Source organism: Apteryx mantelli, chromosome 6, assembly GCF_036417845.1.
Source record: "Apteryx mantelli isolate bAptMan1 chromosome 6, bAptMan1.hap1, whole genome shotgun sequence".
NCBI classification, from domain to species: Eukaryota; Metazoa; Chordata; class Aves; order Apterygiformes; family Apterygidae; genus Apteryx; species Apteryx mantelli.
This window is the reverse complement of record NC_089983.1, coordinates 28,630,596-28,643,870: the sequence shown is the minus strand read 5'-3', so window position 1 is coordinate 28,643,870 and position 13,275 is coordinate 28,630,596. Positions and strand designations below refer to the sequence as shown.

The 13,275-nt window shown below is 40.3% G+C and overlaps 1 protein-coding gene across 1 annotated transcript in view; it reads left to right on the top strand.

Moving 5' to 3' along the window:
• The window catches only part of CERS6 (ceramide synthase 6), a 139,039-nt gene that overhangs the window by 101,924 nt on the left and 23,840 nt on the right, over positions 1-13,275 (top strand). The window contains exons 6-7 of the mRNA XM_067298538.1: positions 4,740-4,832; positions 12,477-12,605. Coding sequence (XP_067154639.1) covers positions 4,740-4,832; positions 12,477-12,605 — 222 coding nt within the window. The remainder of the gene's footprint in view (positions 1-4,739; positions 4,833-12,476; positions 12,606-13,275) is intronic.

Here is a 13,275-nt window from a genome sequence, read left to right as displayed (position 1 = left end):
GCTAAGGCCCGTTTGGAATTAAATCTGGCGAGAGATGTCAAGGACAGCAAGAAGGGCTTCTTCAAATACATCAGTAGCAAGAGGAAGACTAGGGAAAATGTGGGCCCTTTGCTGAATGGGGTGGGTGCCCTGGTGACGAAGGATGCAGAGAAGGCAGAGTTACTGAATGCCGCCTTTGCTTCAGTCTTTACTGCTCAGGCCAGCCCTCAGGAACCCCAGATCCTGGAGGCAAGAGAGAAAGTCTGGAGGAAGGAAGACTTTCCCTTGGTGGAGGAGGAGTGGGTTAGAGATCATTTAAGCAAACTTGACACCCACAAATCCATGGGCCCTGATGGGATGCACCCACGAGTGCTGAGGGAGCTGGTGGACATTATTGCTAAGCCACTCTCCATCATCTTTGAAAGGTCATGGAGAAGAGGAGAGGTGCCCGAGGACTGGAAGAAAGCCAATGTCACCCCAGTCTTCAAAAAGGGCAAGAAGGAGGACCCAGGGAACTACAGGCCAGTCAGCCTCACCTGCATCCCTGGAAAGGTGATGGAGCAGCTCATCCTGGAAGCCATCTCCACGCATGTGGAGGAAAAGAAGGTGATCAGGAGTAGTCAACATGGCTTCACCAAGGGGAAATCATGCCTAACCAATCTGATAGCCTTCTATGATGGAATGACTGGCTGGGTAGATGAGGGGAGAGCAGTGGATGTTGTCTCCCTTGACTCCAGCAAGGCTTTTGACACTGTCTCCCATAACATCCTCATAGACAAGCTCAGGAAGTGTGGTTTAGATGAGTGGACAGTGAGGTGGCTTGAGAACTGGCTGAATGGCAGAGCTCAGAGAGTTGTGATCAGTGGCACAGAGTCTAGTTGGAGGCCTGTAGCTAGCGGTGTCCCCCAGGGGTCAGTACTGGGTCCAGTCTTGTTCAACTTCTTCATCAATGACCTGGATGAAGGGAGAGAGTGCACCCTCAGCAAGTTTGCTGACGATACAAAACTGGGAGGAGTGGCTGATACGCCAGAGGGCTGTGCTGCCATTCAGAGAGACCTGGACAGGCTGGAGAGGTGGGCGGAGGGGAACCTCATGAAGTTCAACAAAGGCAAGTGCAGGGTCCTGCACCTGGGGAGGAATAACCCCAGTCACCAGTACAGGTTGGGGGTTGACCTGCTGGAAAGCAGCTCTGCTGAGAAGGACCTGGGAGTGCTGGTGGACACCAAGTTAAGCATGAGGCAGCAATGTGCCCTTGTGGCCAAGAAGGCCAATGGTATGCTGGGGTGCATCAGGAAGAGTGTTGCCAGCAGGTCGAGGGAGGTGATTCTCCCCCTCTACTCAGCCCTGGTGAGGCCACATCTGGAGTACTGCGTCCAGTTCTGGGCTCCCCAGTACAAGAGGGATGTGGCACTACTGGAGCAAGTCCAGCGAAGGGCTACAAAGATGATTAGGGGACTGGAGCATCTCTCTTATGAGGAAAGACTGAGAGAGCTTGGCCTGTTTAGCCTGGAGAAGAGAAGGCTGAGAGGAGATCTTATCAACGTGTACAAGTATCTGAAGGGAGGGTGTCGAGAGGATGGGACCAGACTCTTTTCAGTGGTGCCGAGCAACAGGACGTGAGGCAACGGGCGCAAACTGAAACACAGACACTTCCATCTGAACATGAGGAAAAACTTTTTCACTGTGAGGGTGACAGAGCACTGGAACAGGTTGCCCAGAGAGGTTGTGGAGTCTCCTTCTCTGGAGATATTCAAAATGCGCCTGGATGCAATCCTGTGCAATGTGCTCTAGGTGACGCTGCTTGAGGAGGGGGGTTGGACTAGATGATCTCCAGAGGTCCCTTCCAACCTCAGCGATTCTGTGATTCTGTGATTCTGTGAAAGCTAAGCTCCACCTGTTCCCCTTGTACCTTTTTATAAAGGAGAGGCAGCAAGAGGTTGAAGTTGTGAAGTATAATGTTTCCTTTAGGTAACAAATTTTTCAAATGTGACCTAGATAGATTGTCTTCAAAATTCTGCATAACTTCTGAGGATGACTTTTGGTACCTTTTTTAATGATCTGAATTCTAAACTTGAGCTTCTTTAAAGTGCTTTTTGTTTGTATTCAGTATCCAGAACTCAAAATAGGGATCGTCAAGACATTGTACTAGACATTGTACTAGCTGCTTTCCAAATAGAAATGATAATCAATTCCCCAAAACTCCAGGGAAGAGTTTACAATTTAAGGAGTTTAGGGCAGTTTGCCTATTGTTTTAAAAAGGGTGCGGTGAGGTAGAAGGGGGGGGAAGTGTAAAGAAGAGTATTGTCTGTAAGACACGTGAATTCCCATTTACGTGTCAATGAAAAGCCTTAAACAGGAGAACTGTGTTTAGTTTGGGGGACCACATTACATGAAGGTTGTGGACTTGTTGGAGATAGGTCAGTGGAGGGGCAGCAAGAATGACCAGAAATCTTGGTCTGTTGCGAAGGATTGAAGGAATTTGATCATTTAGCCTCAGGAAGAGAAAACTGAGTTGTAATAGTTTTCAACTGTGTATGAAATTTCTGTGAAGAAAGGAATAAACCTTTCTCTTTCCACAACTGGATGGACAAAAAATAATGACTTAAATTACATCAAAGGACTTTAGAGCAAACTGAATAAATTTGGGGTAGCAGCAGAATAGATTGCCTGAGGAGAGTGTTGACTCTTCGTCCCTCCAAGTTTTTATGAGCAATCATTTGTCACAAATGATACAGCTGCAGTTGCTGCTGCCTTGGGGCGGGTAGGACTGGATAACTTCTTGTGGTGCCTTTCAGTTCTGTTTTCTACTATTTTTATGATATTACATGCAAGAAGATATTTATTTCTGAGGAAAGAGTGTGAGTCTTACTGTTTAAAGAACATACATTTGCCAGACTTAAGAGCAGGACAAGGAGATCATTCAGAAAGTTTGTTACAACTTCAGAGGGTGGCAATTAAACTTACAATATATGAAAAAAGTGCTACAAGTGGAGATGGTCCAGCAGAAAGCAAATTATCAAATAAAAATCATTATCAAAATCATTGTCTCAGAGATTAAAAAAAAAAAAAGTCTACTGGGTGCTGATCAAGATTAAGTGCTTGATCTTTTGTTTGGTTGTTTTTCTTAGCTAGATAAAATTTCTAGTCTCTCCTTTGATTCCTTTGTAAGTTACTGAACACAGCATTACAGAAATCCAGAGGGACTCGCTGTAGATAGTGTCAAATGGATCATTTGGATGACAACTTATCCATAAATACAGAATAGTCCTATTACAGTTAAGTCTTTGGAGAACTGAAACTTAATATTTTGTCCAAGTTAAATGCCCACCATTCAGCTTTTAATGGGGGAAAACCATAATATCTTTAGAATCCTCTCTCCCTGCCCATTATCATTATATATGGGCTTAGAAATACTAATGGTATAGTTAATAAAGCAACTGACAATCTTCATTATTTTACTAGAAATTTTCCCCTGTGAGTTCCCTTGGGATAATGAATGTAATAGTCTGGATTCATATTCTCTTCTCGCCTCTCCCCTTCTCCCCCACCCTCCTTTTTTTTTTTTTTTTTACTGCACATATTAAAAAACTTAATGGCAGTCTCACTAAATCAGAAAAGGATTGTATTGACCACAAAAATGGTTTTAAGAGATTGATTTTGAGTGTACACATTTTTTATAAAGCTTAAATATATGTTTACATTTAAACAACCCACTTAAAGCATTTAGTGTGCACCTAAAGACTGTTTTCTAACTTCAAAGAATTGGTCTGCAAAAGCCAATGGGAATAAAAGAGGCAACTGAAGTGGCTCTTGCCAGCTGAAATAGCTCTTGTCCTACTTGGGTGCTTCACTGGACCAGTGCAAACTGCCCTGGAGATGGTTCATCTCATCCCTCAGGAGATACCCCCAGGCCAGTGCCCATCTCTGTCACTGAGATGGAAGACGTGTCGGGCAGCGAAGCACAGTCGTCTGGAGGTTAGAGTAGCTCCTAGAACTGTCTGTCTTGGGCTGGGGGCTAGACCACCTATACATGCCACCACTTCTCTTCTTTGCGGTTACCCCAGGTTGTGTTTTGTTATGAATAACTTCCTGTGTCTTGTTGTTTTTGTTTCTTTCGTGTTTAAAACGTGTATAAATGTGTATCAAACAAGATGCCTGGATAAATTTAATGACTTTCTTCTTCCCCAAATGTTAACATGTTCCTAGAAAATGGTTAGTCTTTAAAAATAGGCTTTTATATTAGAAAGGGCCCTGCTTTAAAATCAGAGTATTTTGATCGTGATCAGATCAGGTTATACACCAGCATCACTTTTTCCTAGTCTGCTGTAACTTTGTTTCTTTTGTTGTGCTTTAAACCAACATTACTGAAGTATAGCAAGATGTTTTAACTAATCTTTCAAAACACTCTTAGGATCTCCTGCTCTGCATATGAGATAGGATTTGAGTTCAAATTTAGGCAGAATCCTGTTTATTCAAGGTCCCTAATGGAAAACATCATAGGTTTCTGGTATTGCAATATTGTCAAAATTTAAACACAAGAAAATGTTAGTTTGGGGAGCTCTTCTTTCCCAGGGCCATTGAAGTTTGAGTGAGGTGACCATCTTTTTTTTTTTTTTTTTTTTTTTTTTTTTTTTTTTTTTACATAGGATGCAAATAAAGAAGTCAGTAATCTGTCTGTGATTAAAAATCTTGCCTGCAGACCTCAGATGTATGTAGTGTCAATTAGTTCTCTTTAACCTTTTCTCATCTCCATCTTTCAGCCACTGATGCCTGACGTTCATTATTACTACATAATTGAATTGTCATTCTACTGGTCCTTAATGTTTTCTCAATTCATTGACATCAAAAGAAAGGTAAGAACAATGAGACTAAAAACTTTGAAGGCTTTAAGCACATGTTTTTGACTTGAGGATTATCTGTGCATTGAACTAGAAGTACAGTTCTTTAATCACAACCTCTTGCAGATGTTCATCACTGAGAAACTGGTGTTGAAGTGCTTGTGTTACTCTGTTCGTCAGTACTATGATTTTTTCTGCACATTGGAAAAAGAGTAATCAAGAGCCTGAAGTAATCCAATATTCAGAGAGAAATGAATCAGCGGATAAACTGCTGATCTCATACAGTGACTTGAATGCAATGGAACACTCTAGGTAGCCAGTATATATTCTGTTTCTATTAAGAGTTAAATGATGAAAACGTCAATGACAGAGCAAGACTGTCTCAAAAATTCACAGTATCATTTTGGTAAGAGTTATGAGGGCTTTAAATGTGTTCTTCTACAAAGCAATGGTAAAAACAAGGATATATTTAATATTAAAATGATGCTACGTTTGATCTTACCTTTACAGTTATAAAATTTCAAGTAGATGAGCATTGCTTTGTGTTTAATTAAAAGTCATGGCATGTGTCTCAAGTATAATGGCCTTTATTTGTGTTTTCTTTGTAATTAAAAGTACTTAAAACATGACCGTAGGAAACCATAGCAACTGTAAATTAAAACTATTTCTAATATGTCTGTCTTTCTGATAACTGAAAGATAATTGTACTGGAAAAGTAGTTGTGTCCATCACACAGAGTAGATGGGCTGTTAATCAAGAAACTAAAACTCTGGCCAGATGAAGACCATTTTGCCAGTATCAGTGGCAACCAATTCCATATTCTTTCATCTAGGTTCTCCTCCAAGAAAGAGTAGGTTTGTAGAGTGCTAATCCGTAGCAAAACAGGCAACACAAGTCATTCTGTAGTAACAATCCATTGAGCTATTCTTGCAGGGTTTTTTTAATGTTGTGAAATTATCTATTTAAGACATTTGGAAGGATTTTATAGTATTTTCAATGTGCCTTTTTCTACTGTCATTTAATTAAATGGCTGTAGACTATGTACTAATGGAAAAAAAATCCCAGTTTACTAGAATTTTAGCAGGAGCATAACTCTGAAGAAAGAAATAAAGAATCCAGTATGTCCTAAATAAATTGATCTGCTATTTGGAACCACAGTGTGCTTCTGGAAATCTTTTATTGTAGCTACTTATATACAAAAACACCCCTATATTTGAATTAGCAAAATTTTTCCAGGAGTAGAAATCTCAAGAAAGTATCCACAAGTTTCAAAACCATATTGGATGATATATCATAAACAGAATAGCCAATTTAGGGTGTATACCTGTAAATCCCTTGTTTGCATTATTTGTAGATGCTAAACAACCTGTCAATCATGAGCTTGAAATGGGTACAACTTCACTGTCTCAAAAAACAGAGATGCGGAGATCAGGGTTCAGTGGAGCTGTGTGATAGTGGAGATGAATTTATATCAAGAGTAACATGAGTAATATACATAAGCAGCAAATGCAGGCAGTACTTAATAGCCATTTGCCAATATATAAAACAAAACCAGACCTCTGCAGCAGTGTTGCAGATTTGTTCAGGTTATTGCTGCAGAAATGTGTCATGTCTAATCAGTCCCCCTGCATTCATTCAGTCTTCTAGGCTGCACAGTTGGATATCTTTTCTCTTCTTTGTGTACCTCCTGAAGGAGAGGAAAATATAACAGCATTGCAATTGCAACATTATCGCAATTTTGCAGTAATACACATTTTAAAAGAATATTTAATTGATTCATAACTAGTTTCTTTGCTTACATAAAAGTAATTGGGGAGGTCCTGAACAGCATCTGACTGTGCTGAAGTACAGTTCTAAAAAAGGCCATTGGGATATTCACTAACACCTTTCTCATTTGGTAAGTCTCATGGACGAATGCTATAGCTGTTTCTCTCATGACTTGGAGGGTTTGTTCCCATGTTGAGCTGAGCACAGAAATAAAGCCTGATCGTGTCCATAGTATAGGTGCAAGTAAACAATTTTTTGCAAGTCTATCTCTCAGTTATGTATAAATGACTTACTACCAGGAAGGTTTCTCAGCAACCTACTCTGGAAATAAAATGGGGGATGGAGGTGGGGGAATAGACTATTAATAATTAAATAACACTCTTATCTCAGATTTGCAACCCAGAGCACCAAATCAACGCCTTAAAGCTGTGTCCCATACATCCGCTGTGTCTGAGGATGTGCAGTCTCCTGACAGAGAGCAGGAGCACAAAATCTGCAGTGCAATGATATTAAGTCAAAAACCTTTCATGGTGAGCACCCTGAAGGAGACAGCAGAGATGCCATATTTGTAAATGAGCTATTAGATCACTGACCAGTTTGATTCCAGTAAAACTGCAGAGAGATCTTTTTGTAGTTTAAGCAAAACTGATAGCTAGGAAGATCGGATTGGAGAAATGTGGCTGTGTGCTGGTGTCACACAGTAAAACTGTTCTGTGGCCAGGGGTGAATGGGAATGTCAAAGAAACCCATGACATGAAAGATGTTTTCACTGGGAGCTTAAACCCATGACATGAAAGATGTTTTCACTGGGAGCTTACAGTAGTTGACACAGGAGAACCACATGCTGCTGTCCTCAGGGCAATGCCAGCTGTCAGTTGGCTCACAGTACGATGCTGAATGCCCTCTCCGCCAAGACAGCTGAGGACGTAGGGTGACATCAGGCAGGCAATGTGCCAGACCAGTGCAAACACAGCTGTTGCCAGGAAAATACCGGATGAGCCTTAGCTCTCAGTTGAACTCGTGTCAGACAATCAGGAGCACAAAACAAATGGGTATATATACAGAAAAGGAAAGGCTAAAAGGGACTGGTTACAAGTTTTTGACCTGTAAAATGAGGCAGCGAGAAGTGTAGTGTTGGCCCAAGAACCATGCACTTGAAGGATTTTGTGAGGCCTGAGATGTCACAACAGGTTGGCCATAAAGGCCATGTTCCTAAGATAGTCTATGCATCACTGACTCCTTCAGTAGGCCAGCAAATAAGAAGCAAAAGCAACTTCAATTAAAAAAATATGTATTTAGACTGTATATAGACTCTCAGCTTGTAGGAGATATGAGCTTGGCAGAGACACCAGCTGTTGCAGCATCGTTGTAGTTCTCCTTTAAAAGGCAGGTTTAGTTTAAAAAATGTGGAAATTTCTTAAGGTACCCAGCACACAATATGTGAAACGGTGCCCATCTAAAACAAGACTCTGTTTAACTGGAAGAATGCCAGCTATTACTGGACATTATCATAATATTTCATGACAGTTTACACAGAGCAGATTAACAGTTCTCAGCCTGAGAAACCTGTTGCTATTTTCTTCTTACAGTGAGAGAAATACTTTTATCTAAGTCTTGGTTATCATTTTAAATACTTTTAAATTCCGCAGTACCTGTGTTGTAGTCTAGAATGATCAAAAGTGTCCTGGCAGTCTTATTCGCTGCTGGAATTTAGCCAATCGCTTTTATGGAGTCAGATTTCTCTCAAGGATAGGTGCTGTAGGTCTTATTTGAAAGTGCCAGCACTCAGCATTGGCATAATTCCAGCACTGGTCTTTCACTTCCTGTAGCTCGAGAGAAATGTACATGCTGTTTTCCTCTCTGTTTTATTCTTTCTTAATAGTAAATTCATGAGTTGAAAATGAATTCCAATTGGATTGCTGATTTTCAAATGCCTGTTTATCTTTATGTAGATGTTATAAATTCCATCAAATTTTTTCTGCCTGGCTGAAGAGATGTGAGCAAAATATTTAGATTTTTGTCCATACCTACCATAACACCTACTATTGGCGCTAAGTTAAAGCACTGAACTAGGTAGATTAACTTTTACAGTTTTATAATGGCATGTTGCTTGCTTCATAAACTTCTACCGTGTTGCTGTAATGATGTTTTACACTTAAAGTGTTTTCATTTCCAAAGACTTGTGCATCCTAGCATGATTTGAAGTTTTTTTCATGTTTGTCCAGCTTCCCATACTGCTTTTCTGTTAAACACAGAGAAAGAAATTTAGATTGTGGAACTTTGTGTCTCTCACAAGCCCTGATTAGTTTGAAAATCAGTGAAGCTTATTTAAATGCTTTTTGGGTACCTGAGGTATTGTTTGATGGAAATCTATTTGACCGGTGTATTTAAGAGATTGTATAAAATTTCTACTTCAGTCAATGTAGGTATGTAGAAGATCTAGGTGACCTTTTTGTGTATTCACACTTTTTGTTCCAAGCATTTGGCAATTCCTAAAGCTTCTGTGTTTTATGATTTCTTTTTTAAAAAACAAGACAACTCTTCTTCCCATCCCTCAAAATAAAACAATCTGTGGGTGCCAATTATCTTGAATATTCCACTTTGTTTCTGGAAAATTTATGCTGTATTTCAGTGAAACTAGATACCGAAACTCTTTCTTCAAACTCGGGGGGGGGGGGGGGAGGAGAATCATAGAGCTGAATTCTTTTGCTTCAAGAAAAGAAATTCAGATTGTGTGCGTTTTGTGGACCTCTGCTGAAGTTGTAACAGTTAAAACCTTGAGCTGGTCACGTTCCATTCATTTGTTGATGCATAAACAAAGATGCTGAATGGCCTAAGAATGAAGCTGCCTTGTCCTTTAGTAGCACTCGGGCTCCTCAGCCTCTTCGGCATTTTGGTCAATCTCACTTGTTCAGTGAGTAAAACCCTGAGGCTTCTTAGCATATTTGATGGGCATGTTGTAACTCCTCACACTATTGCTGTTCCTTGCTTTAGACATATCAAATATAAATGAAAATCACCTCTATGAGAACTTTCTGGTCCTTGTATAAAAAAAAAAAAAGAAGAAAAGAAAAGAAAAATGTGACCATCTAATGTAGTGAAATCCCAAATAGCTAAGTTGATTTCATTGTCATTAGAAAAAAGAGTGCTCAGTAATACTTAATGGTCTGGGGGTCTAGCTACAACAGTTTTATCCAGTGGAGTTCACTTCCAAAGTGTTCCAGAGTGTAAATAATTTCTGAAATACATATTTTAAACACAGCTGGGTAATAGGCTGTTTTCCAGTGGATTTGTCTCTCAAAATTGAGAGCCATTGGGCTTCTCCATTCTCTGCACTGCATTCTTTTCATTAATGGTGCCAGGAGCAAGGTCTTTCACCTATACTTAGTCATCTATTTTCATGAATCTTCCAGGCTCATGGTATCTTTATATCTGCCATTTTCTCAAGTTTGGTTGCAGTAAACTGAGAAGTTTCAAGTGGAGTCTTTAAATATACTGTAAATACATATGTCTTGCACAAACATACACACAGTTTGAAATAGATTTAAAAAAAGAAAAAGCCCATTCCTATACAACTATTCTTGAACCGTCTATGGATGAAAGTGCTCAAGTATGCTAGGAACACAAGTACCACTTGACATTATAGGACTTGCACTATTAGTTCCTGTGTATTTGTTACCCTTATGCATAATTAAAATCTAACATGTAGCATAGTATTAATTATTGGCATAAGGAAATGTCACAAACAGGAAAGAAAGGCCAAAATAACAAAAGTTATCTTATTTAAATCACTGCTACTTTTTTCCAACAATTATCAGTAGGTCAGTCCAACATCTCTTTTCAGAGCTGTCACAATCAGATAACTCTCTCTCTTAAACATATCAGAGGAGGAGTTCCGTGGACAGTGTTTCTGTAAGCAGACTCATAGAGAAATGCAGAAAATTGCTGCCCAAGAGCATTAGGGCTGCCCAAGAGCATTAGGACTGCTTAGGAATAATTCACGTTGTCAGGAATGCCTTGAAGAGTTCCCCAAAGAGACTAGAAATCTAGTATTTGTAGAACATGAATGTAGCAGCTATGAAAACAGAGAGGTTTTTCTGCTTGGCTTCCTCCCCCATTTGAGCTGCTTATGTGCTAATGTAATTGCCTTTAATAGGAAAGTGAAGAAAGTGCCATAGCATTGCAGCTGAAGCAGGTAAAGAGCTAGGCTACAATATGATGTATGGCAATGCTAGTGTCCTCTAATCCTGGGTAAAAGAAGGTAGGTGCTATTCTGTTTTGATTATAGTAGGGTCAAGTAGCCCCCAAAGTGTGGGTTTGTAGTGGTTGAAATGACTGAGATGCCATTTCCCTGCTGTCCCTTAAGAGCCTTGGAAAGGGAAGCAGTCTTTAATTCGCCTTTGTTCAGTCTGCTTTAAGAAAATGAATTTAAAGCAGTGACTTGAGGTGACTGCTGGATGTATTTGATTATGCTCCAGACTGCTGGGGACCAAATAATCTGGCTAAGAAATGCTGGGTGTGTATCAGATTAGGATTCTCCTTTTAGTCTTATTGTTCAGCCTTGTGTAGGAGATAGTAGCAATGCCCAGTGATGAATATTTGTAGGAAATGGGACCTTGTAGCACTTCATAGCATTAAATGTAAAGTGGTAGGCTGGGAGGAGGTCCTCTCCTTATTCAGTTAGTGCTCAAGTTGCAGATTTTTCCAGTGATTCCAAGTATGCATTGCAGTGAAGGCAAATGCTGGTACTGAAAGGGAGTGGCCCTGCATTTCCTTGAAAGTAGAGGGGCCAGGTATGTGCAGGCTGTGATTCCCCTTCCCAGGGAGAGGTGGGATGGCACTGGGCAGTTACTCTTCCTGGCATTAGAGAGAGCAGTTGGTAGCTGTAGCTGCTGCTACAGACAGAGTTGTCCCTGGGTTAGTGGGGGCTCACCAACACTTGGCAAGGAAGGCCCTCTACTGCCCCCCCCATACTCTTCCTCCCTTGGCAAACCAGATTCTGCCTCTCTGAAGACTGCAGTGCTTCAGCCCAGTTTCTCTGGTGTGGGCCATTTACCTGAGACTCTTTCACAGCTCAGCAGGAGTGGCCCACAACAGCTGCAAGAAGGCCAAATGCTATCTCCCTAAATGCTTGGTGAGCTGGCTGCCTGGAGGAGCTGTTCCTTGTGACTTCCTGGATCTCTGTTCCTTCAGACAGCCCTACTTGAGAGCCACTTGCCGTGCTGAGAGCTGCCATACTATCTCAGCACCTGATGCATGAAGGAACTCTCCAGTCAAATGATGCCTGTGACTTTTCCTCAGGGTTTTGATATTATTTTCTCAAAGCTATCCTGATAGTTCAGCAAATTCCAGCAAGATGTCTTTTTTAATGTTTTGAAGCCTTGCAGAGAAAAGTCTCATCTCTACATGTCATGTAGAAACCTGACACTTGTGCTTGACAGGTGACTGTCAATAAATTTTAGTGTGGTAGGAATGTTTTTCCTATTCATTTTTAACTATCTAAACTCTTGTAAATGATACATTATTTTGTATATTATACATTGCTTGGTATGTAAGAAATATGGCATAATTTGATTTGTATGTATATATGTATTTTCAAAGTAACTTCCATCATAAATGTTTACTTCATTAGGTGAAATGTCTAGGAACGGAGAAGTGTAAATGCTGCCTAGCTTTGAATAATCTTTTTGCATTTTCTTAGAGTGCAATGATAATTTTATTCTGTCTAAATGAAATTGATAGCTGGGCATTTAGTATGCACTTATGTAGCAGGATCTTTATGTAATATAACCTGAGTTTAAAATACATTTATCCATTTTTCTATAAGGGTATTGAATCTCTCTGTTTATTTCTTTGTTTGTTTGTTTTTCTTTCTGCTTCTTGCTGCTCTAGGATTTTGGCATCATGTTTACACATCACGTTGTAACAGTCATCCTGATAACTTTCTCATATATAACCAATTTGACACGAGTGGGAACCTTGACCTTGTGTCTCCATGATGCGGCTGATATTGTCCTAGAGGTGAGATTGTATGTGTGTCATCAGAGCCTGTATATGGTATTCACTATTCTGTGAGCTATCGTGCCAATGGGTAGAATCTATTTGCTATGCAGAACAAGTAGTTCCTAAGCAAAGATGCCAATTCAGGATGGTAATGGTGATCAATATAGTGTATTTCCTTGCTGAAATGTATTATACTTGTATCAGAACATGCACATTGGTGTATGTTTGTGACTTAGGCTGGTTGATCCCTTGATAAGTTGCTTGTACGGAGCAGAGACTTGTAACACATTGCATGCCAGGGAGGAATGCACCCAGATTTTAAATATAACACAGTAAGGCCAAAAGCTATATGTTGCAATATCTGGAAAGCAGTGGCTGTTTGAGGTAGAAGCTCCTGGTTCTTGACCATTTGGAAGTCATGAATTCAATGAGAACCTGGAGCCTCTGTCTCTCAAAGAATCAAGATGTCATGTTTTGATTCTGCTGTACTTTGTTGGGCACAGGGTGCTGGACAACTTAATTGTTATCAGGTGCACAGGCAGTGAGCTGACCTGTGGTCTAGAGGATTTTCCAGGTTCCCGTGCCTTCCTATCTAGATGGCAGTATTAAGCAGTTGACTTTGGAGAAGAAGAGATGATGCTTCATTTTTTTGACTGCTCTGAGTGATGCTGGAATTGGGCTATCTGTG